At 31.7% G+C, this 23,488-nt stretch overlaps 1 protein-coding gene across 1 annotated transcript in view; it reads right to left on the reverse strand.

The window, feature by feature from the left end:
- nwk (nervous wreck) overlaps nucleotides 1-22,710 on the reverse strand; it is a 44,281-nt gene extending 21,571 nt beyond the window's left edge. Inside the window, exon 1 of the mRNA XM_068763917.1 lies at nucleotides 22,677-22,710. Within this exon, the coding sequence (XP_068620018.1) occupies nucleotides 22,677-22,700 (24 nt within the window). The 5' untranslated portion in view covers nucleotides 22,701-22,710. The remainder of the gene's footprint in view (nucleotides 1-22,676) is intronic.
- Nucleotides 22,711-23,488: the final 778 nt, after the last annotated feature.

Here is a 23,488-nt window from a genome sequence, read left to right on the forward strand (position 1 = left end):
TTATTATAAAATATTATTTATAGCGCTACTAAGTATTGAACCAGGTTTAATATGTTTATTGAATATTAGTCTTTAATTATTGTGTCCCGAAAAGCTCAATCGTTTTTTCCGACCTAAGAATTACTATTTACGAGTTTAAATTTATAATAATAATTTTAATAACTCCATTACAACGTATTGTAATGATTATATAAATATTTCTTATCGTCTGATTATTATTGGCCATCCATATAAATAAGGGACCTTAAAAATGACATGGATTACATTTGGGCTAAGATAGTTTAAGTTGTCAAAAATTTGTAAAATATTGAAGACAATGAATTGACAGTTGTTAAGAGTGGTCAGTTTTCAATTAGTGATGAAAATAATCATTGTAAACGCGAATTTTTCGGTAATGTTAGGCTCAAATTGAAGATTGTAAATAAATAGCAAGTTTGTAGAAAACATTACCGCTTCATTTATAAAATTCTTTCTCAACTATTTCACCTTTATTGCTTTCATTCATTTTACAGAAGGAACATAAACTTTGTACTTGGGAATGTTAGGTTGGAAATAAAACTTCAATGTGTTAAAACAGTTACATTTTTACGACTACGCATGAGTGCATTGAGTTTTATTTTATTCTTATAGTTCTGTTTTCTTAATAATTTATTTACAATTTATTGTACATCAAAAGGGCATAAAATTCAATCAGATGTAATGGTCAAAAAAAAAACAAAGGGCAGCTTGAAAGCAAATAGCAAATTATTCCGGACAAGTAGTGTTGCAGCACCTTATACCATTGCCCAGGTAATATTTTTTTATCTGTGATATCAACTGTCAAAAACCCTTAAGGTTTTTTGTTAATTGTTCTATCCTAGGAATAATGAACAGAGTACGTGTCATTTATTTTAAACCAGTTATTTTCATTATTCATAGACATCCTGTTAGTTCAAAACAAGTTGACTTTGTTTATACGGATAAATAGCGCGGGCTATTATTATGTGATAGGTGTTGGAGTAGAAAGATTAGTAGTAGAATACAATGCATCAATTCTTAATTTACATACCGTGTGTACTAATGTTGATATTGAATCGACCGAATGATAAATATCTAAAAGCCGAGTAGAACGGGCGAAAAAAACTCAGAGGATCTGTGTGTTTTAAACAAGATGAAATTATGTTTCTAGTAAACATCAAAATAGTCAATTACTGTGAAATAACCCTTCGCACAAACTTTCTTTGAACATTTTTTAAAAATCTAGCAATGGGAGCTTTCTGAACTCATCACATTGCTCATAGAAACATTTGCTAACTCAATGAAGTCGGGTCCTTATTGTCATCATGTCAGCCGATACATCTATCAGACTGGGGAGGTGATCGTCAATGATCATCATCACGATCACTTTCGCGGTCCAGCGCTGCCAGCATCAACAACTATGTGGTCGGCACACTAACGCAGGATTTATCCAAGTCGCGTCTGCTTGTTTGTGGTCACCACTCGATAACCTTTCGGCCCCAACGACCTTCGGTTAAACGAACGATGTGTCCCGCTCACCTCCACTTCAGAGGAGCAATCATTCGAGCTACGTCGGTAACCTTGGTTGTTCTACATATCTTCTCATTTCTGGTACGATCTCGCAGCGAATATCCGAGCAAAACTCTCTTCATTTATCTCTGGGTGACCTTGAACGTTCTTATAAGGTCCATGAAAAATTACCACGTCTTTTTTGTCACAGTAATACTATATAAATGTTCATTAATACGATACGCTGTTTACTAATACACTACTATTTAAAACTAATATTATTTATTCAAATTAAATAACGAGAATACAGAACCCTTCGGCAATACGGACGTCGGCTACACAAGTGACGAAACCCGCCCACTACGACATCACCAGAGCAATTGTTTGCCATTAAGTCTTAGGTACACCAGATTTATTTTTTCTCCTGGTATATAATACTTTAAGAGAAAATCTTTATTATTTTTGAGGACACACAATACGTAATATACATTACAACGGTCATTTATTACAAATAATTGTAATTAAACGCTTTGAAATTTCTTAAAGTTAATTAAGATACTACCTTATCTTTCCTTCGTAGCCGACTGGTTAGGAACTGTGACAATGCAATCGCTCGATCGTAACTCGAGGATTTCCTCTCGACCTACAATTTTCGATTTCCCTCTGGCGCTCATAATATGTGAATATATAAAGTTACTTCTGATTAAAAACAATACTAAATGTTCTTTTTTTTAATTTAAAGTGGAATATTATTTGGATACATGCATAAGGGCTGATTATTGCAGAATTAATGAAATAGCTTTGGCCAAAAGTATTAGGCTTCCTTCAATTTAACGGATTGTAACTCTTTAAGTTGGGAAATAAATGTGATATTGTTGTTAAAAATCTTATATTAAATAAAATAGAAATTTTCGTCAAATTTTAGTTGTTCCATCTTTTATATTAACGGCCGCATCAGTTATTTGGGGCAAATTGCAAACTTTTCATTGATTTAGTAAAGCATCTTTAATACTCTTTTCGATGTCATGCTGTAATGCTGGATCTTGCTTATGCTTTACCCAATAATGTTCGAAGAAATCATCGAGTTATGTCTGGCAGCTGCGATGACCAGCCTAATACAGCCACCAGGATGGCCTTATTTCACCTATTATTGAAGGCCCGTGTGTTTTTATTATATTTTTATTCGATATATTATCTCTTTAAATTTACAGTAAAAACTAAATGAACTTAACCTTTTTATTATTTACTAAGAATATTCAAGAACATCGAATGTATGAAATTGTAATAACGGACTAGCAACCGAAATGTTAGAAGTCATTGCGTATAGCATCATGCCTTTAAAGGTTACGATAGCTTACAATATTGCTTTCCATCGAAACACAATGTTAAATTAGCGCAATGAACTTACGAAAGAACTCCGATTTTACATTTACTAGTGCAGTATAGTTCTTTTAATTCGTTTGAGTTTATACTGCATAAATTACAAAATGTTTCTGGGGTTACCTTTCTCGCTCTTCTTTATTTCTTTATATGATCTAAACAATGAGCAATTCAAGAACTTTTGATTATAACGGTAGCGCTTCTATCTCCACCCGAGTAGGTACGTTCAGAAGTAGTCGCCTTACGGCTGAAATTATGATAAACTCCACGCTTGATTTCACCTCGATACACGAGACGATATGATTTTTAAAAAGAGGCCACGGTTGCTGATGGACACCGACTCACTCAATATGGGTATAATTTGTAAATGAAACCAATAATATAATTCGAATTGAAACTAATGTAAATCAATGGTATCGAATTCAAAACGTCTCAGTAAATATTTTTTTATTGTTTTATGTGACAATTTTGTACCATGTATATTCTACTTAAAGAAGATAACTGTGAAAGGGCAATAAACCTTCTCCACCTCTCTAATAACAAAATAATTTAAAAATGCCTTAGTTATGACGCTTCAAAATCATGTGTAAATTGCATTGGAGCCGTGGCCATAATGGTGGGTAATTTTCTAAAACTCTAAAATTTTAGAACTTAAAACTCTAACATTTTAAAGTTGTAATTCATCACAACCTCATTATATATGTATATATATATATATATATATATATATATATATCGTCAAACTACATTTCAATTTTCGTAAACTGATTCTGCGCCGATAGCCCAGTGATATCGATTTATTAAAATGTACCCTTCACTTCAATTTAGAACTAAATCTTTTGTGTGTATCCAAATATTGATTTATTCGGACACGGAGATATACTATAAAACATTCGGCTGTAGCGATAAGAAAAGATTATTGGCCTATTTATAAAAAATCCTAAAATCTCATTAATGTTCAATGTTGTGAAATGGCTCTTTAATATGAAGATAAATTGACCTATAATCTGGTAAAAGGTCGCCAAAAAGGTTATTCATTAAAGTTAAATAGTATTTATCTAGCTTAAATAGTAGTTATCTAGCTGTTCAGTTTTTATCGAATGAAAATAACTTTCTCAACCGAAATGTATGTATGTGTATTAATTGGCCTAATATATTGAAATTATCAGTAATCGTGCAACTGTTTCTCTCTACTCAATTGAATTATCTGAAACTAATAATGAAACAATCTCGTTGACTACTTAAAATATTGGTGCAGAGTTCATCATATTCTTACGAACATATAAACTAGAAACTAAAAGTAAATTAGGTAATCGATATTAGTTTCTGTCTTTAATTCCTTTGGTTTCAAATGTTAATAACAAATTGAAAAGATTCTTTAATATTTAATGTATAAGCCATAGGTTCACGTACGTGATTGTTAAAAGACAGTGAGTAGAAGCGAGTTAGAAAATCTTTATAGGAAGCTAAAATTAAATGTACGATAATATGACGGGTAACCTTTTCATTCGGTCTGTAATTCGAACACAATTTTAAATGTGACAAGGTAAACGGACAGGTGATATTAAACGAAATAAAATTCTATCGCCATAGTCAAAAGTAACGAAGATTGACTTATCATTTTCCATTCACATTCATATAAATTTTCATCACATAATTGAATTTTTATTATACAACTTCTATTAGTATGCAAAATATTATATTTCAGTTCACATATAATAATACATATGACTAATTATTTATATACAGGTCGTTGACATATAGCGATGTAGTATGACTTAAGCGGCTCGAAAAAATGAAGTAATCAGATAAAGCAATACTATTTTTTGACTCTTGTATTTTAGACGCTAGAAAGTATATAACCGTTAAATTTATATAACTATCCCTAACATAATAAAATTATAGAGGAATTCTTTGTTACGCAACTGGATAATAAAAACCACAAAATTTACCTTTTATCTCAAAGCAACTTATAGGACATGATAGAAAATGTAAGCACACATTGGATAAAAAATAAAGTTTGGTTTATTCCTATTCTATATACTGATTTAAATCCGAAATTTACCTTTACAGAGAACTGATCAATCGAAGCAGACAGAGCTCGATGCATTCATATTATCAAACTACACCAACAAAATACATTTTCGCTTCCAGAATATCCGGAATAAAGGGGTTTCAGATATTAAAAGTTTTCCATTAATTTCTGATGAATATACCTAGATTTCGCTATAAACAAAACTGAATTTAACTTATTGTTATAATTAACATAGTTGAAAATACTTTACATTCTCGGTCAATTCCTTACGCGTATTGATAGATCCAGCGCGCAAAAAATTGTAAGTGATCTCGCTAAATTTTTATTAATTATCTGTTTCCGAATCACGATAAATATTAAGAAATTTGACTTAAAAAAGTTAAAAAATTACACCGTAATATTGTGTAAAAACTATTTCATTTTTTAAATATCTTATATGCCTAGTATTTTTAGTTTTAAACAATTCTCAATCATAAATGAAACGTTAAATATTTCATACATTATTTTTATATAATGTTATTAAATCCTGTTTGGATTCTTGGTGTGTCGGCGACAGAAGGGTTAGTTGTACTAAATAAAAAGGGCTTTGGATGGATTTCGATACGCCGAAACAGGAGATTGTACAATACACTGAACTAATTGTACAGTACGCTTACACACATCGGCCATTAAAAAAAATGGTGGCGTTACAAAGTTCCACAACCTGATATAACAAATAATTATTACTTTATTTTATTGTTATATTTAAATTTGTCTGCTGTTTATGTTGTTTTATTCAATATTTGCAGATTAGAGAGAATATTTATTTTAAACATCTATGTTAAAATCGGAAAAAAATTGAGTTTAATTCAACAATTTTTTTTATATTCGAAAGCTTAGTTATAATACACGATAACCCTTAAGAAAATTATTAAGCGTGTAAATAAGTAAATCTATTCGAAGACAACGTGAAAAGTAGAGGCACAAAAGAGATGTTTTTTATAACATAGCAACTTAATTTACTATACTATTAAGGAAACGAAAATAATTACATCATATTAAAACTGAAACGGTACTCGAAAGGAATTTAATTAAAAAAAAAGAAATGATTGGCCGCGAACTATACAAACATGGACATATTCATATATTTCAATATTTTTTTTAATTTATGACTGCATGTCGACCAATAGACGCCCAGCGCAAGGCTCCTATGATTATAGGTCGATATTATATTCAGTACTAAAAAGTTAGATAAATAAGACTTATCTCTGCTGTATAAACGGACTGCCAGTCTTTGTCCGGTATATGCGGAGGATTCCGTGGGTGACAGATCCCATTACCATGTACATTAACGATGACATTAACGACACCGTGCTGTCGATTTCTGCCATTCACTGCAAAATTAATGAGAGCGCCCGCAGCAGTGTTTCATACATAATAACTTAACCACAGGCCCTTTGTACTCGAAATAGAAGTCTATTATTAGTTAAACATAAACATTCGACAAATAGTAAAGTAAACTCCTCGTTTTGTCTGTCTACTGCTATTCTATGGATGGTAGCTGTAATGGATGTGTCTTATTTCTATTTAATTTAAAGCTACGGACATTTAAAACACACCAGACAATCACCATGTTGTATTCCTTAATAATTTGACATTTCTTTTATTAGTGTTGACATTTTTAAATTAATAATTAGAACTTATAAACTCTTAAAAGTTTGTATATGTCAATCCGTAGCTGTAACTTATTGAGGCAACAACAACAAATTCGATTCTTGGTATATGTCGGAATTCATGGTACAGAGTAGTTATTTGGATCGTACATCAATAAATACTCCAAATATTTTCAAACAAATTAAAGAATATCGATGAGGTGACAGTCATACTAGTCAATCATTCTTGTTCACTTTCGTGAATTAATAGCAGCTTATTTGGGGATCTTACCAAAACCCGCTGTTTTAATGGCGCCCAAATATATTCTTAATATTTTTTGTAGTTCCTACATGTTTGTAAAGACCAATTTCTAAGGCGATTTACACCTAAATTAGAAATTACGAGGTTTCGTGAAATGAATCAACTCCGAAATATTCGAAAAAAAACCACAACGTGTTAAAAATAAATAAATTTATCACAAAAAGTTCAATTTTGATATCCATGGTACTATTGTTTTCTCTAATAAACAGATTTTTAATTTAGAAAAACTTGAAACAAATATTCGTAATGTTTGTAGTTATAAATTTTAACTTTCACTAAAAATGTTACATATATCTTTCACAGCATCACTGTTCCGCAAATGGTCATTTAATAGCATTCAATGTTTAAGCTAAAAGCTTTCGAACGGCTAAAACACAATAAAAACTTTTCTACGCTACATCAGCTTTTGCATCGCGCACTAATTTCATTTTTCCATTTCAGGTCCGATACTTTGTTATTGGCTCAAAGAAGATATAAAAGAATTACAAAATGAATACAGAATTTTACAAATTGCTAATTGTGCTATTGGCAATTTTCAATACCTATGTAGTGGCATGTTTACAAGTTGTCGAATATTTCCATTTTTTATTTATTTTTTTAAAGACCAAACAAGCTTATAAAAGAATTAATTGCATGCAAGTTTTTATTAAAATAACATAATAACGTGGTTTATTGTCATTTTATTGAACACTTGAAAATCCCCGATAGCTTGTTTTTAAAGGAAACTTTATTAAAAGCAACAAAATTTTGGAATTACGTTAACCGATGAGTTTTGTCGTTTAAATTAATTAATTAAAATATTTAAATAATTTTTATAGTAATAAATTAATACTCATCGAAATTTTGCTTTGTCAAGATATATCCAAAAACTTTTTACATTAAAACCCGTGGAACATATACCAACTTAAAGTCCATCAATAAATTTTGACAAACACAAAGTCTATGTAAAATATAAGAACAAACTTTGTTGTGTACTTTGGGCATACTTGTCCAGTGTAATATAAAGGTAATCAATGAAAACCGCGCAATTGCGTTACGGTCTCGTAGCAAATTGCGGTCTTACAAAGGACACGAATTGCTTTCAACGTAAAATGTGCGCTTCGGTTCATACTCTTGTGCATTATTTTATTTTTAACAACGTTAGTGGTGGACTTGAAGTGATACAAAGTGACTGTTAGGATTAAATCTACTTTGATAAAATATGATCAGGAAGGACGTAGAAGTTCACTTGTTTTATTGTTCCAGGAAAATGGTTCCCATACTTTTCCTGATGAGAGGAGATTAAGACGCATTGTAAAATTTATCATTTCAGTTCAGAAATAGTTTAAATAAAACCATATTACAGTATGTCTTATTATATACAGGATCATAAGTTTTAATGAAAAATAAAATGATAAAATAGATGTAAAAGTTTTTTGCTAACAAATGAGCTAGACTTTAAATCTCCTACACCTATAGAACCACCCTATGTAATAGGAGAAAATTAAAACAACATTGAAAATAATAACCTAAACAAGTAGGCTTGTCTATTTTTACTTATGTGCATTTTATACAAAAATAGTTCTGATGGGAGGCGGATGTAGGATGAAGACGGAGATGGAAGCGGTAAAAGGGGTGGCGAGGCTTATCAGGGAATGTCATGAAAAACTGTCGCCTTTCCGCTTCTGATTTCATTTTCCTCTCGATAGATTCTACTTTGAAAACTTTTTCCTTTCATATTACGTGAAAATCTAGCAGAACAAATACATTAAAATTAATTGTTTAAAAAAAAACAGATATTTTGGTTTTTAATTGAAAAAATTTTTGAATGAAGTTGTCGCCAATAAGTATGTACAGGGTAAGAAGATTCGTCGAACTTATTCTTCAGTAAAAATTGTACTGTAATACAATTCTCCAGTTTGTTTTTATTTTAAAACATTTCGTCTATACGAAAAAATGAAGGTTAAACAGTTTTAGCACGTCAAAATTGTTCTGAATTGACTAAAATAGATTAATTTTTAAAATATTTCATAAAAAAATGGAAAATTAAATGATTAAAAACATAAAATTATCAAGTACGTCAAAACTGCGACGATTTCAAATATATTGCCAAAATTTTTAAACAAGAATTCGTATAAATGTCGGGGCGAAATCTTAAAATTTAGTGGTTCTGGAAGTTTGGACGATGTCAACGAGTTGCCCAAGTTTCATTGGATTTTTTTTGTGAATATATATGGTAATTAGATGCCTATAATGTATCCATCTGGCGGACGAGATTCTGAATAATACGCGGCGATAATGTAACCAAAATTATGCACTAATGATTTTTAATATTAATATATTTTGGGTATAATATTAAATTTATTACATTATACTATATTTTTAAGGTGTTATACATGTACCTTAACATTTATTTATAGTTTGCATTAAAAGTACATAATACATAATCAAAGCTGTCTTTTTTAAGCACAGATAAGCACATTATTTTTTTTAAAAATTTAGTAAAGAAAGGACCTTCATATTTTTGTGTTCTTTAATATTATTCAAAACTATTCGTATTAGTTTTCTCGGCCATTACAAGTAATCTATATTACTTTAATATGTAAGTAAAGAGACAACGAACTAACTTGTTAATACAATAATACTGCGTCATGCCTTTGTGACTAAAGTTAGCACAAAATGAAGCCAACTATAAACCCTCTTAACTTTCTAGGTACTCCACTTAAATTATTAAACAGTTTATGCTATTAAACCCTGCCATTTTGCCTGAAGAACTTGCTTGATATAAGCCAGAATAAAATAAACTTGACAAATGAAAAGTTAAATCATTATATGTGTGTAAGAGTGAAAAATTACGAATTAATCAAAATTAATTCTCGATTTTTTTCCAATCTAACCTTATGGATCGGTCCATTGCGTTAGAATAAAAAAGTATCATATTTAGCGAAATAATTAACACAGAAGTTATGTTGTTGTCTATGCATTGGTTATTTCGTAAAATTTTATTCTACTAAAATATGAATTGAATAAAGTAAATCAACTTGAAGCAACTTTGAGCAGCATGGAGGCCACTTTAAAATTTTAGGCAGCCCGAGTTTTTTTTAACATATATTGTAATTATAACATGAATACAATCTTAAATACTAATAAGAAATAAAGAAATTTGAAATGTCGATAAAAAAAGGTTATCCGCCCCTGGACTAAATCGCACCATCCTTTTATATTTTTGTTATATTAAAACATTCATGAAAGTTATTACAGATATGATTTGTTTACTCGAAATGTATGTGAAATTATGAATATATGGGGCCGCAAAAGACTTGATTTGAATAATCGTAATATTACCCAATTTCTTCAAATTGTTCGTTCGTATAAATTATGCAAAATATTTTAAGTAGATTAATAACACAACATAAATTGGAAAATTGTTCATTTGTACAGGATACTTAAATACTTAAAATAGTCTTAAGACGCTTGATGCGAGGCGCTTTCGGCCGATCCTATTGGAGTTCTATGGAGGAAGTTTATGTCCCGCAGAAGACGTCCTATGGCTGAATTCGGAGAAACCTGGTTACTTTGTTGTAATGTACTTGATTCGATCCAAACATATTTATTATTAGCACGCAGCGTTTCTTTGAATATAACTGCTACATAAACCACATGTTAAAAATTACACGAAATGATCTAATTATTGAAATACGTGCTAGTAGAAAGGGATTTTATAATTAATTAAGAAATGTTTAGAGCATTTTTAAAAGCCTTCCAATTTCACGGCTTTAGATATAAATAAGGTTTTTTTTACGACCCCCGCTATTAGGAACCTTTCGTCCTGTTCCCTTATCTTGGAAGGAATAGAGTTTTTTACAAATCAATAATATTTTCAAATCTGTTTTTATTTTTTTACTACTCTCCTTATCTCCTTCACACATTCCTGTATTTTTCTTCTCAATATCTCTTATTCCTCTGGCATATTAGTATTCTTCTATACATCACCTTTCTTGCTTCTCCTTCGTTCTAAAAATATCAAAGTAGGTTTCCTTTTGTAACACCGTAGAATTAAATTCTTGTCTTTGGATATATACCTCCTGTTTGTCTATATCTAATTTCATTCTTATAAAATTATTTTAATTTTCTAGTTATAATATTATACCCATATCAAATTTTTATAAATTACGGATCTTGATTCTGATATGAATAAGGTTTAGCTTCTGACCTATTCAATTAAACTTAAACAACGTCGATTAAAAGTAATTTAAAATTCTAAAAAGAAAACAGAGATATGGAAAGAATAAAATAATGTAGAAACATTATAGTGAACATTTTTTGGACTGTTTATCATTGTGTATATTAACAATGGTATTATTTTCCTCATAGGGTCTTGTGCGACTTCAGGAGGCTGTAACAAAATATAAGCTATTATGAAGGGTATTTATCTAATATTACATCTTACAATTTGACGGACAGCTGTGATTCTTTTTCTATTCAACAGATAGAAGATAATCTTCTTACGTTCAATATATAGTTCGATGTAGTTCGCATATAAGAATAATCTCTTTACAACATCGGGTACCCGGTGGCGATACCTTTAATCCCACTCTTTGTTAACAAAGTGTTTTTCTCCTTTGTTACATGAAAGGTTGGAAATACTCTCGCCTGTTTTTTTTATATTAAGTTTAATGACGTAAGATCACACCATAAAATAATAGGAAGTTTTGTATCTGAGCATTCTAATCATGTAGGACCTTTACATTCAATATCGTTCTGACATCATTTTGTAGACATTTTAACTGACTCTCATCTGTTTCTAGATGAAACTGCAATAACATAATTTTTTCATCTTAACTTCAAATAATGTAAGTGTAAATAAATTTTATCTCATTATGTGTCTTTTTTGCCAATATTATTTTTTTCATAATTATTACTCGCTTGAGTTCATAAATTTAATATCGTATCTAAAGTTGGTATTGATGGTGAAAAAGGATTTAATAATAAGATAATAAGACAAATCATCGATACTTTGAGACAGAAGAAAAATGCCTGTAAAAAAGTCAGTCTCTCGATCATTAATTAGTTTAATTATCCATTCAATGTTCATGCAACTTGTTTAATGGTGAATATAGGCATTCTCTATCAGTCAATCTAAGGCGTTGCAGTGTCAACCAGTAGATAAGTATGTGAATGTTATAGAAAAATGTAAGGAAAAAATTAATCACGAATACGCGTCATGACAAAAGCTGTTCACCTTACAATTTCAACAGCATGAACTCCGTTTTTAAAAGCAAAGCGCAAAGAGCGCTTAACGTAGAGTTTTACAGTTACATTATTTAAGTACCGGGTTGAGAAGCTACCACTCTCTAAGATCGTTTAGGCGGATATCTCACGCAACACTGGCCATTACGGCGCGAAGGTTTTTTTCTTGTCGATAAAAATAACCAGTTTAAAAAGCTTATGCGATGCGAGGAAAAGTGTTGGAAGAAACTCCAGCAACTTTATATTACACTGATATAGCAAGTATGTAGTGAACCATATTGGCTGGCAATAAAGGCGTGTGATCTAGTTATGACGAGTATTTAATAATTTCTGAGCTATGTTGTGGCATCATTTGCCTAACTGAAACGGCTTGAAGGCGGCGGCTACGATTAGCGGATCATTGTTGACAGTGTCGAAGTACCGACGTAATGTATATTTAGAGAACCAAGCTAAGTTTGGGTGGTCTAACTATACAGTTATGGATCTTGGGCAATTTGTGTTAATCACAAACGGTGAATACAGGCGATCGTAGGCCGCGGCTTCGATTTCTAGGCCTTATATATAATTTACACTTTGTGCAATAGTTATATGGGATTGTTCACAAACAAGTTTTCAAAGGATGGTCAGAAGCGTCCTTTGCGTACCAAAATACCATACTGCGACCGCCAACCCGCCTGCCAAGCGTAGTCGATTATGGTATATCTCCCATAGATACCTTTGGGAGAGGCCTTTGCTTTACAGTGGGCGTCTATGAGCTGAAACGATGATAAACGATGAAAGAAATTTAAAATACGTTACTTGTAATTAAAAATTTCATAGCACCTTTTCCATTACAGAATTTCGAGCTGCATATTTAGTAAAAAAACTTAAATATTTTTTTCATGAAAAACTTGTTTTAAAGGCGTTGTAGTGCAGGAGTACTCTTGTCCCGAGCGAAGACAGCGTTTTCTTCTAACAATGCACAGCCTTATTTTATCCAACCATTAAACGACCAACGCAACGCACTCTTCAGTTCAACTAAATTGTACGGGTAAAAATTATAGTAACTGAGGTAACCAGAAAAAGTTAACTACATATACAACAAAGAAATTATAATTGAAAAGTGGTTGATAAAAATTGAGTTAATGTTTAAGGTATTAAGGAATATATAAAGCAATTTCGTGAGGAACCCGAAGAAGAAGTGAATTTATTGAGTACCTTTCTAAATATTAAATTCGAGTACAATTTAAATTCCTAATACTAAAAATGACAGACGTATTAATTTTTGCATGTCAACTTCAGTTTTTAAGCGCCCAAAACAATAGTCGCAAAGAAAATTATATGTTGTGTTTAGGAACCGTGTGCTACGATCGAAACTCATGAGCCTAATCCGACTCGAACGATTCCTAAACGGTTAAATAAAACATTGTAGATATACCTATTTCCCGATCTGAAATCAATAGATAAGAATAGACGCACGTCCAAGAATTTTTATTCGGAATTGTCAGTAGGCGGAACACACCGCTCGTGTGACGACCAGGAGTCGGTAGACGCGGTATGGGAAGGCTCCCATCTAGGTAGGCCGACGACATAGTCGAGGTCGCGAGACGTCGCTGGATGTGAGCAGCGCAGAACCAGTCATCATGGCTTTCGTTGTTGTGGGAGGCCTAAGCCGGCGTGGGCGTCTTTTAGGTGAAATGAAGCAGAAGATGCAAGTTTCTCTACAAGAAGTTAACATTAAAAGTCAAGAAATCAAGTAGGCGAACTCGCTACTAGTATCGCTGATATTACAAAAGGATATCTTTTAAATATTTAACAGACTTACTCATAAAGTTTACATCATCACTTTGCTCGGCAAGTGATGATGACTATTGGTATTGGTGGCCATCACTAAAAAACAAGCAACTAAATAAATCCATTCCACCAAACTTAAAACATTTATCTGGCCCACTATTAAAATTAAGCAAAGGAACAACTTAGTAGAATTAACATTATAATAAATAAAACTAAAACTTCTAATTATAGATATCGGCTACTCGCTGGTACTTTATTTCAAGACACTTCAATGAAATTAAATCTATACGTTTTTTACCTTTACCAAAGGTTTATTGAAAGTCTTCAAGAACGATGGTGGTCAAGCTATAATAAATTGAAGTGATCTTCGGGATACCATACCATTTGTGGTAAAAGTACATGAAGAAACGTTAGAACAGGCTTTGAACTTAATCGGACACAAAAGGAGACGAAACTCGAAAATACACGAAAAAGAGTTATGTTGATTTCAAGAATATGCAATAATAGATAAACTAATATTTAACTGAAAAGTTTTTAAAAAATTAATTGCGCCTACTTTCTTGCACCGATCGGTACACTAATTAAACACACAGATAATCGTTTTCCAATCCGAACTATGAGATATTGAATTTAACGTAAAAAAAGACTAACTATTGACACTACACTCTTAGTTATGAGATTAAACTCACTACACGCTAACTACTAATTTATGACAAGTCCAATCCGCCTCTGCACAAACAATTATTGAATTAGGTAAATATTTGTTACTTATTCACCTTTATTATAAAAATATATAATAGTTTTTACAGCGTAGTGCCACCGAAGCGTAGCAGCCCGGATGTGAATTTTTGAACATAAAAACAATGAAACGCGATAGTAAGACGCGAGAGCGTAAGCGAATACGGTATGCCTATAGACGAATCAACTTTTCGGTAAATATTAATATTTGCAATTTACCGAACTGTAAACAAATATTACAAATTAATTCATTTCCTCTCAATTTTCTTAAACATGTTGTTAATAACTCTGTTTACTATACAATTAAAATATCATGTCATTAAAATCATCACCATTTTCAGAAGGAAACATAGATGTTTTATTTTACCGTCGACACTTGCTATCAGGCACTAAAATAAGTAGATGGTTTACGGATTTCAAAAATGTATGATCATTTCCTCCATCTATTTAACTGTAACATTTCTCGGAAGCTTCCGTGAATTTTTAAATTTAATTTTTGTTATCTATCAAACACGTATCTTATAATTGCATAAATTAAATTTTGGCGTCCTTTTTAAAATGAGTCCTAAGATGTTTTGCTTTCCGTTATTTGTTACGAGTACAAATGAAATATCCTTATAATTTTTGTAAGAGATAAATAATTCTTCAGCGTCTTATTAACGATTTATCTTAATGAAAAAACCGTTACAATACTGTGAAACTCAATCATAAAGTATGTAAAATAATAAAGTAATGGGTCTATTATTATAATATAATACAAATTTAAAACTACTTGTTTCAGTACAGGCAGGCGTAAGACGCTAACTGTTCTACTGGATTTTCATTAAATTAGCATCACGAAAATTAGCCAGCCAATTGACAATGGCGAAAAAGCTTAAATATACTTTTTCACGACACGGTCTTATTTTTATTATATTAACTAGTAATGTTATTATTATATTAAAAATGTAAATTTATGAAATATACAAAATATACTTGAAGAACAATGTTTTTTAAACCTACTCTGACAGTAACAACTAAAAACGTTTTTAAATTAACATCGACTATTTCTTCATTCGAGTTATTGAAATACCAGAAAATGAACAGGAAAGCGAAAGAAGCCTCATGTTATGACACGCTTCCGCTCATTGAATTCCTATTCTAACTATAGATTTTACTTTTTACGTAATATTTGTTACCAAACAAAAAAACATTTTTAAAAGGAATCGGTGACAAAAGTAATAGATTTATTTAACTCTAAAAAACAGAACCACTCATCTCCTGTTCATTAAAGTCATTATTACTCGAATTTGTAATGAAATCTTTACTAGACCTATAAATCTAAACTTCAATCTTAATTCAGAAATTTAATAACATATGGCTATTATTCAATTAAAGAAAATGTATTAATATCTTGAAAGTTAATAACGAAATATATTAACGACAGGCAAAACTCTTTTTATAGTTATATAATAATATATATAACGAAAAACTTGAAATGTTGATACACTGTTCGATGTATGATTCGCGATCTTACTACACTCAATCAAGTACATAGTAGTTTCGCGGTAATAAATATATTCAATATCAATCGAATATTTATTTGTAGCCTAGTGGAGAGAATCGGTGGACTTACCTTTCTAGGCGGGGGTTGCATGGCGGGGCGGATCGCCGCAAGGCAGCGGCTGACAAGCTTTACTGGCGCGGTACTGGGTCGATCAAGACACACGTAAGCGTGGCCGTACTCTGCCGCCTTCGCGATGCACCGCACGCCCGTTTAGGAACTGGCACATGCGCAATCGCGCCCTACACAACGACGACTCGCCACAGAGTAAATAATATGTAAACTACTAGATTGTAATGTTGCTTATTGCATATATTTAAACGTTCACAACTAAATCTTTTTAAAAAGTATTAATTACGATACACTTTCCTTAAGTTTCTTAAAATTTATTTCAACTTTATACACAAATGGCACAGGTATTTTATGTTTCGTTACCTAGTCTATTTTAGCCGTAAAAACCAAAAATTAACTGTGCCTGAGATTATTTGAACTGAGACATTAAATGCAAAAACTTTTATATAATGCGTGATTATTACATATAAAAGTTTTAAAGGGGAACATATCTTTCATTTGTTTGAAAAAATTTCAAAAGCTTTAACCATGTTTTTAATCATTATTTATAAAGTGATCACAAACTGAAAGATCCTACATTAATTTAATTCTCCTATGGTAATGCGATAGGAAAGTGCCTTCTGATAGTACAAACTCTGCAGTAATCAACAATAATTAATATTAATATGTAGTAATACAAATTTTTATAACGCTTTCTACCGTTATCATTACGGTATTTATTCATTCTAGAACAAATATTATATATTTTAGGCAGAGTGTATCATATATTAATTGACAGTATATAAACTATATTCTTTTTTTCTTGCTCGTTTATCTTCATTGCTGAAGGTCGCGCCCTTCCTGGAAAGCCTAGGTTGAGGATTCGACGAGATGCCTCCACAGATCTTTGTGACCTACTTTTCCGATTGCTTCCGTCATTCTAAGGCTCGTCATTCCCCTTGCAGAGTCCGCCCACCGGGTTGGTGATCGCCTTGTTGGCCTCATTATCTCTACTTTTCCAACGACAACCAGCTTATTTAGATCCTTTGGTTGCCGCCGAAGTAGCCGAGGTTTGGTTTGTAGCAGTTGGTGGAAAGCCTAGTCTTTATTCGAAGTTGACCGAGAACAGATTTGTTGATTCTTGTGGCAGTCTACGGTATAAGCTAAACATTCACCTTTTTAAAGCCTTTATATTTATATGAACCAATCATGCTTTATATATTTTACGTTACGTTTACGTAATTGTAATAGTACAAATACCTATGTTAAATTTCTGTAATTAATGCTTTTAGCATACGTTTTCTATTGTTATTTAAACGTGTATTTAAATTGTAAAGTTAATTTTTACTTAAAACTTTCAATGAGCATTCATATTTATCTTTGTTCAAATTTTAAAATTATTTAAGTACTATTAACGATTCAACTATCATTTAACCTAACCTTAATTACTATGTAAACAATATAGTACTATCCACTTGTAGCATCGAAGTTAAAATTCAGTGTCCGAAATTTTTCATGAAAAGCTCTCTGCAATCCGGATCAGATTGAAATTTTAAAAGCATAGTCACATACACTTCTATTCTAAATACATAGCGACGTGGAAAAAGCTCTTTGAAAGGAAACTGAGTGCCCGTGTAACACGCGTTACCATGTAATATAGTTTTCCGTTCGCCGTATAAACACTGTGTTATAATATTTACCCGGTTCAACATTTTAACATGTGTTTTTTTTCACATAGTAATATTTAATACGTCATTTAGAATTCTGGTATTTATCCTATGTAATAACATATTGATTACCATTGCAAAGACGTCTAATAATAGTCTTTTGAAGATTGTGAAGCCTACGATTAAAACTACATTAGAAATAAAAAAAATTCACTATGACTAATTTTAATTATAAGGTCTTTTCAAACAGTAGTGTAGTATTAAAAACAAACTCCTTTCGCTCGTAGGAGCACAAGTCAAACACGGTCACTACGCCCCCGACACAAGACTTCCTCACAGTAGACGTTTCTGTTTTATAATGCTTTTTATTTTTTCCCTTATTAGTAATATAAGTGGAGATATGCTATATTTTTTAATAATTTTCATAAACCAACTTATGACACAGATTAACAGTACACATATTTAATATGTTTACGTTCTCTTGGCATTAATTATGATTAGTTTGCAAGTTATTATTTCACCTGACGCTTTCCTTCAGTCATACTACTTTTATTAGCGATTAATCAGTAAACACTAATAGTTAAATAAAAAGACTAATTTTGTTAGTAAACATTTATCTATTTCCGGCAATTTCTTATTGTTTAAATCTTTAATAAATATGATAAAGCAAACAATCGAAATTCACGTTAACGCTGAGACAAATAACTAACAGTGTATTGTTTACACGGGTAGTTTTTCTAAATAGAATGGTTGTTTATTGCATTTTGCTGAATTTTTTTTAAACGACACTTACTGAAATTACTGTACGAACGAAAACTTCAAGAGGTCGACAACTTTCGTATTTTTGCTGTTTTTTTTTTAATTTTACTTTGCTATGGTTCTAGACGAGCATTGCTGAAGCAAGTAGGTGGATAGCGGAGCAAACAGAGACACTACAGTCGCTTCTTGCCTGTTTCCTGGTAATTCCACGGTTAAATTTCTAAAGGAGAGAAGCGGCGATGACATGTCACTCTTTTTACTTATCAATTTGTATCAAGATTTCATCGCTGTGAGTGAAATACTTACTTCCGGGTTTTTATTAAATGACGAAATCCGGCACAACATTTTATTTCTGCTTATTTATTACATTGAAATATTCCAACAGTTTCTCTAACTTCGGCGCTTACGCACCACTTTTAGCGGCAAATACAGTCTTCTAATTGGTCTTAAAAATATATGATAAACACGATTTAAAGTGTATAAAAACATTTTATTATTTAAATCTCGAATATGAAACCGTATTAAAGAAATGGTAATATAAACCTGTGATATACTATTTGTTCGTTCCCCGCTTCTTATACTCCGTAATGTCTTGTGTGGGTGTAAGTTCAAAAAATCCTTTATTGGGTATTGTCGACATGCCCAAAAAATTTTCTAAACAAATTTTATACCTATAAAATCTATAAAGAAGAATTTAAAAGTTTGCATTTTTCAAAGAATACCCCTCAACCCACTTTATGAGAGAAATTTAGTTAACTCCGTGTTCTTGTCCTCTAACCGGTGACTTTTCTTGTTTCTACTAAATTTCAAGTCTTATAGGTCATGGTATCAGAGATATCGTGATGATTCAGTGCATAGGATTATGATAGTGAAAAAAGAATGTAATATATCTTAAAGGTAGCAGACCTTTAAGACATATTACATTCTTTTTCAATAATTGTTTCAAAAACTATTGAATACGTCATCCATCTATTTTTTAAACTAATTGTTATCACAGTAACGCGTTCATATTACAAATATGTTGTCAGTATCTCATTACGAATGTAGTAACATATACACATAGATATTTTTAAATAGCAGTTACTATTAACTTTCTGCTAAACCGTATTTTCTGTATTGCATTTGGTTTTTCGTTGCTATTAAGAGTGGCATTACCAACCTTTTAAACAGAGGGAAGTTAATCGCTTAGTTAAATTCGTAGCATTCGAAACATGCACCGAATTTTAAAAAGTCGTTGACGGTTAATTTACGCTTAAAAGTAACTTTTAGCAAAAGTAATTTTCTGTATTTTGATTCATAAATTATGTATATATGGCTTATAATTTTTATTAATCCAGTGAAAGTAGAAATAAGTCTCTTCTGTACGAGTAAAATTTTTAATAAAGATTTATTATTCAAATGATAGTTACTTAGTGTCAAATATATATTATGTAAGAAATAAATAACATAACTTGTTCAGAAGTTAAAATAATCGGTGAATGTAGTAGTGAAAAAAAAACAGTTTTTTTTGAAAAAGGATGGAATGTGATTTTTTTTAATATATCGCCGACGTGTCTTGTGTATATTTAGGAACATTCTTCCGAGCGACACTGGAGGATTTTAAAAATAAATCAGCAAGTTTAAACAATTGGAACGACCCTCATTTCGCCTAGAAAAATATTTTTATTCTTTCAAATTAATGAGTCTTTCCGAAGAGATACAAAAGCCTCTGCTCAAGAACAGAACGGGATATTCCCCCAAAAAAATCTCAAAGCAACAAATCAAGACTTCGTCGAGGCCAATCAACGTCACTATAAAACTTTTCTTAGGAAAATTTTTCGTACGGCAGTCATGGCTGGAGAGTGACCCTGTCCTGTTTAAACCAAGTCAGGGAGTTAGTGCTCATTGAGCTCTTGAAGTTTTCGACGCAAAAAGTAATTTATTAAAACAAAAGTGAACTTTATAACGGCCCATCCTTTACTTTAAAATGAACAAGATTTGGTCATAAATTATATCGGAGCATACCAAATTTGGATGTTTTGCATTTATTAAATTGATTTTTTTGTCATGGACAATGTTGTCTGGCATTTATATATAATATAATCGCTGGAAGTGAGAAAAGGTAAAATCATTTAACTTAAACCTCTATAAAGCAATTCTACATCGTTATATTACTTATTTTAACCGATTTGGAGACCCCTAACTCTTACGCCGCTTAGGTGGACGCCCCAATGAATTGTCTTGATGTCTTTAAAAAAATTTAACTGTGTGTGTGACACACGTACCACGGAGCGTCCTGTCTAAGGATGGTACGTGGTAAAGTAAAGCGAATTACAGACATGTAGATTATGAGTATAATACTCGTATTATTCGCAAAGATCGTATCATTATTTTTGTCGTTAACGGTGAATAGACGGCTTAGTGTGAAGACATTCCTTACTGGCATGACGTGTGGACCGAAGCTGAAATAACTGTTAACTAAAGACTGCCACTTTGTTAACTATTGGAACTGGGTAGTTCCTGAGTTAGAACGAATTTTATGAATAAATTCTCGTGCGGAAGGAGAAAAGTGCAGCTTTTTTAAAACGGTTGATTCCGATCCTTTTTTTTCGGAATAGTAAGGGCGTTGGTTGCAATCTGGAGACATCAACCTGCGGGTTTACGAGCGATATACAGAAGAAGGTGTTGTCTGTTAATAGAACTATCTTTACTTTAAGATGTCGTTTGCATGGAATGTATCTAGTACTTGGTCCTAATAAAAATCCTGGTGGCATACCCGCACGACCAGGACGCGATATCTAAAGATTATAGCGCCGAGATTCCTTATTATAATATATATGTCAGGCATACCGCACTCATATAGCACATATACGAGTCCATTATGTCAGACTTTTTCGAAAGCTCTAGCCACGTCGGAGAAGACAGTTCTTGTATGGCGTTCGTGAATTTGTTTGTTATGTATGTGTTCAGTCATGTGTTGCATTATGGGTAGAGAAGTGTTTGATTAAAACAAAATTGTTCGCGGATCGAGATTTCTAGTACTGACAGAAATGAGTCTTAATATGTGACGATACGACGTGTGGTCAGTGATAGTTTTGGAAGGTATGAGAAATCACGATTTCCATTCGTTAAGTGAGAATGAAGCCGCCGTGTAAATGTTAATATCTGGATGATATTTATTGAGAAAAATGTTGTCACTATCATTGATTCTCCATGGGCGTTACGGGGTTGTAGTATACTTTTAATATATTCAACTTTGTCCCTCTTCACCAGCGGAACGAGGGTGCAAAGAGGTGCTTTGCATTAGCCTGTCTACTTCATAGCCTACTCCGTTTCCTGGTATATTGCTTGGATAGTTTTGTGCCAACAGGTTGTCAACTAGACATTCCGCTTTTTTTCGTCCAGAAGACATTCATATTGAAATGTGTTAGAGAAGTCATGATGTTTATGCCTCTCATTAGAGGGAATTCAGTAACTAATGACAAGGAAACGCTCTCTAACTTTCCGACTGTTTCCGTAGCTGCCTACGTTTCGTATTGAACGGGTTACCAAAAGCGCTAGTCGCTGCTTTTCTAAATCTGACAAGATATCTTTCAACTGAAGAAGTCAGATATGGAGATCTTAAGAGATTACCGATAATAAGAGAGAACCGAATAAGAGAAGACCTGAGAAACCTGTCATAATCAGAATTTAACTACAAATTGTAGATGTTTTTGTACATACGAGCAGTGAACGCAACATTCTCGTCATGCTCGCCGTTTAAATGTTTTTTAAAATTAATTATTCATTTGATGTATGCGCGGATATCATGTTTCCGAGGTCCTATATAGGTCCGAGCAATTCTAGTTTAACGTAAAACAATTTTTTTAATTAAATGTAAAATAGGAACCAACTCCCAATGCTTGTCCCATGTCCAACGACGTTCTAAACACAATTTTAAAATTCACTATTTTTTATATCCAATAATATATATTATCAGACTAACCATACATTACAATATTTGTGTAACAATATTTATTTATATCTTAACTATCACAAAAATTACAAAATTTAATGAACTTACCAACATTTTAACCTGCTTCTTCATTTTAATTTGCTTTTGTTCATAATAGCTCATTTCTAATAATAAGAGAGTAAATATTTTAAATAATTAATTTAACAATCCATTAATATAAATAGAAAAAGTTAAAAAGTAACTATCTACTTCATACCGCTCTTACTGCCTACATGTTTAACAATATGAGATAAAACTGGCATTCGATAAATTTTGTATCATTTAGTTTGATAACAAATTACTGATAACGCGGTTTACCTTCACTATTACATTAATTTTATAGTATATACAATTTTAAATTTAAGAGTTAAACGACCCTAACACAATCAAAACACAAATATACGCTTAAGAAAGAAAGTTAAAGATTTCATTAAGTAAAGCGACATTAGGTGGTCAAGAAAAGCAAAGTCCAGTGAAGCAATGTGAACAATGCAGAATGTAAGCTGCATATAAGTATCGCAAAATCCTAAATAAATTACTACTTATGCAATATTTAGTAAATTAAATTTAGTCTATTAACTAAGTTATTTGTAGTTTAGTTCTAAATTGTATGCAATTAATAGGTATAAACAAAGGATTTTTCTAAATAATATATGTAATATCGAGACAGTCTACGGAATTCCGTGCGTAGTGTACGTTTTAGCAATATTCATAAGAGTCGGAATAATGCGTGGTCGTTTCTACACGTGACTAATATGTTTAATACATTTTATATTGTTTGTTTAATGCAGGCTAAATAGTATGCTAAATACATACTTCATCATCAACAACATACCAGCCCATAGACGTACTCTGCAAGCCAAAACCCTTCCCAAAGAAAG

This window comes from Battus philenor, unplaced genomic scaffold, assembly GCF_028537555.1.
Source record: "Battus philenor isolate CCGP_79_NKW_IND1 unplaced genomic scaffold, ilBatPhil1.0.hap1 SCAF_1, whole genome shotgun sequence".
Taxonomy (NCBI): Eukaryota; Metazoa; Arthropoda; class Insecta; order Lepidoptera; family Papilionidae; genus Battus; species Battus philenor.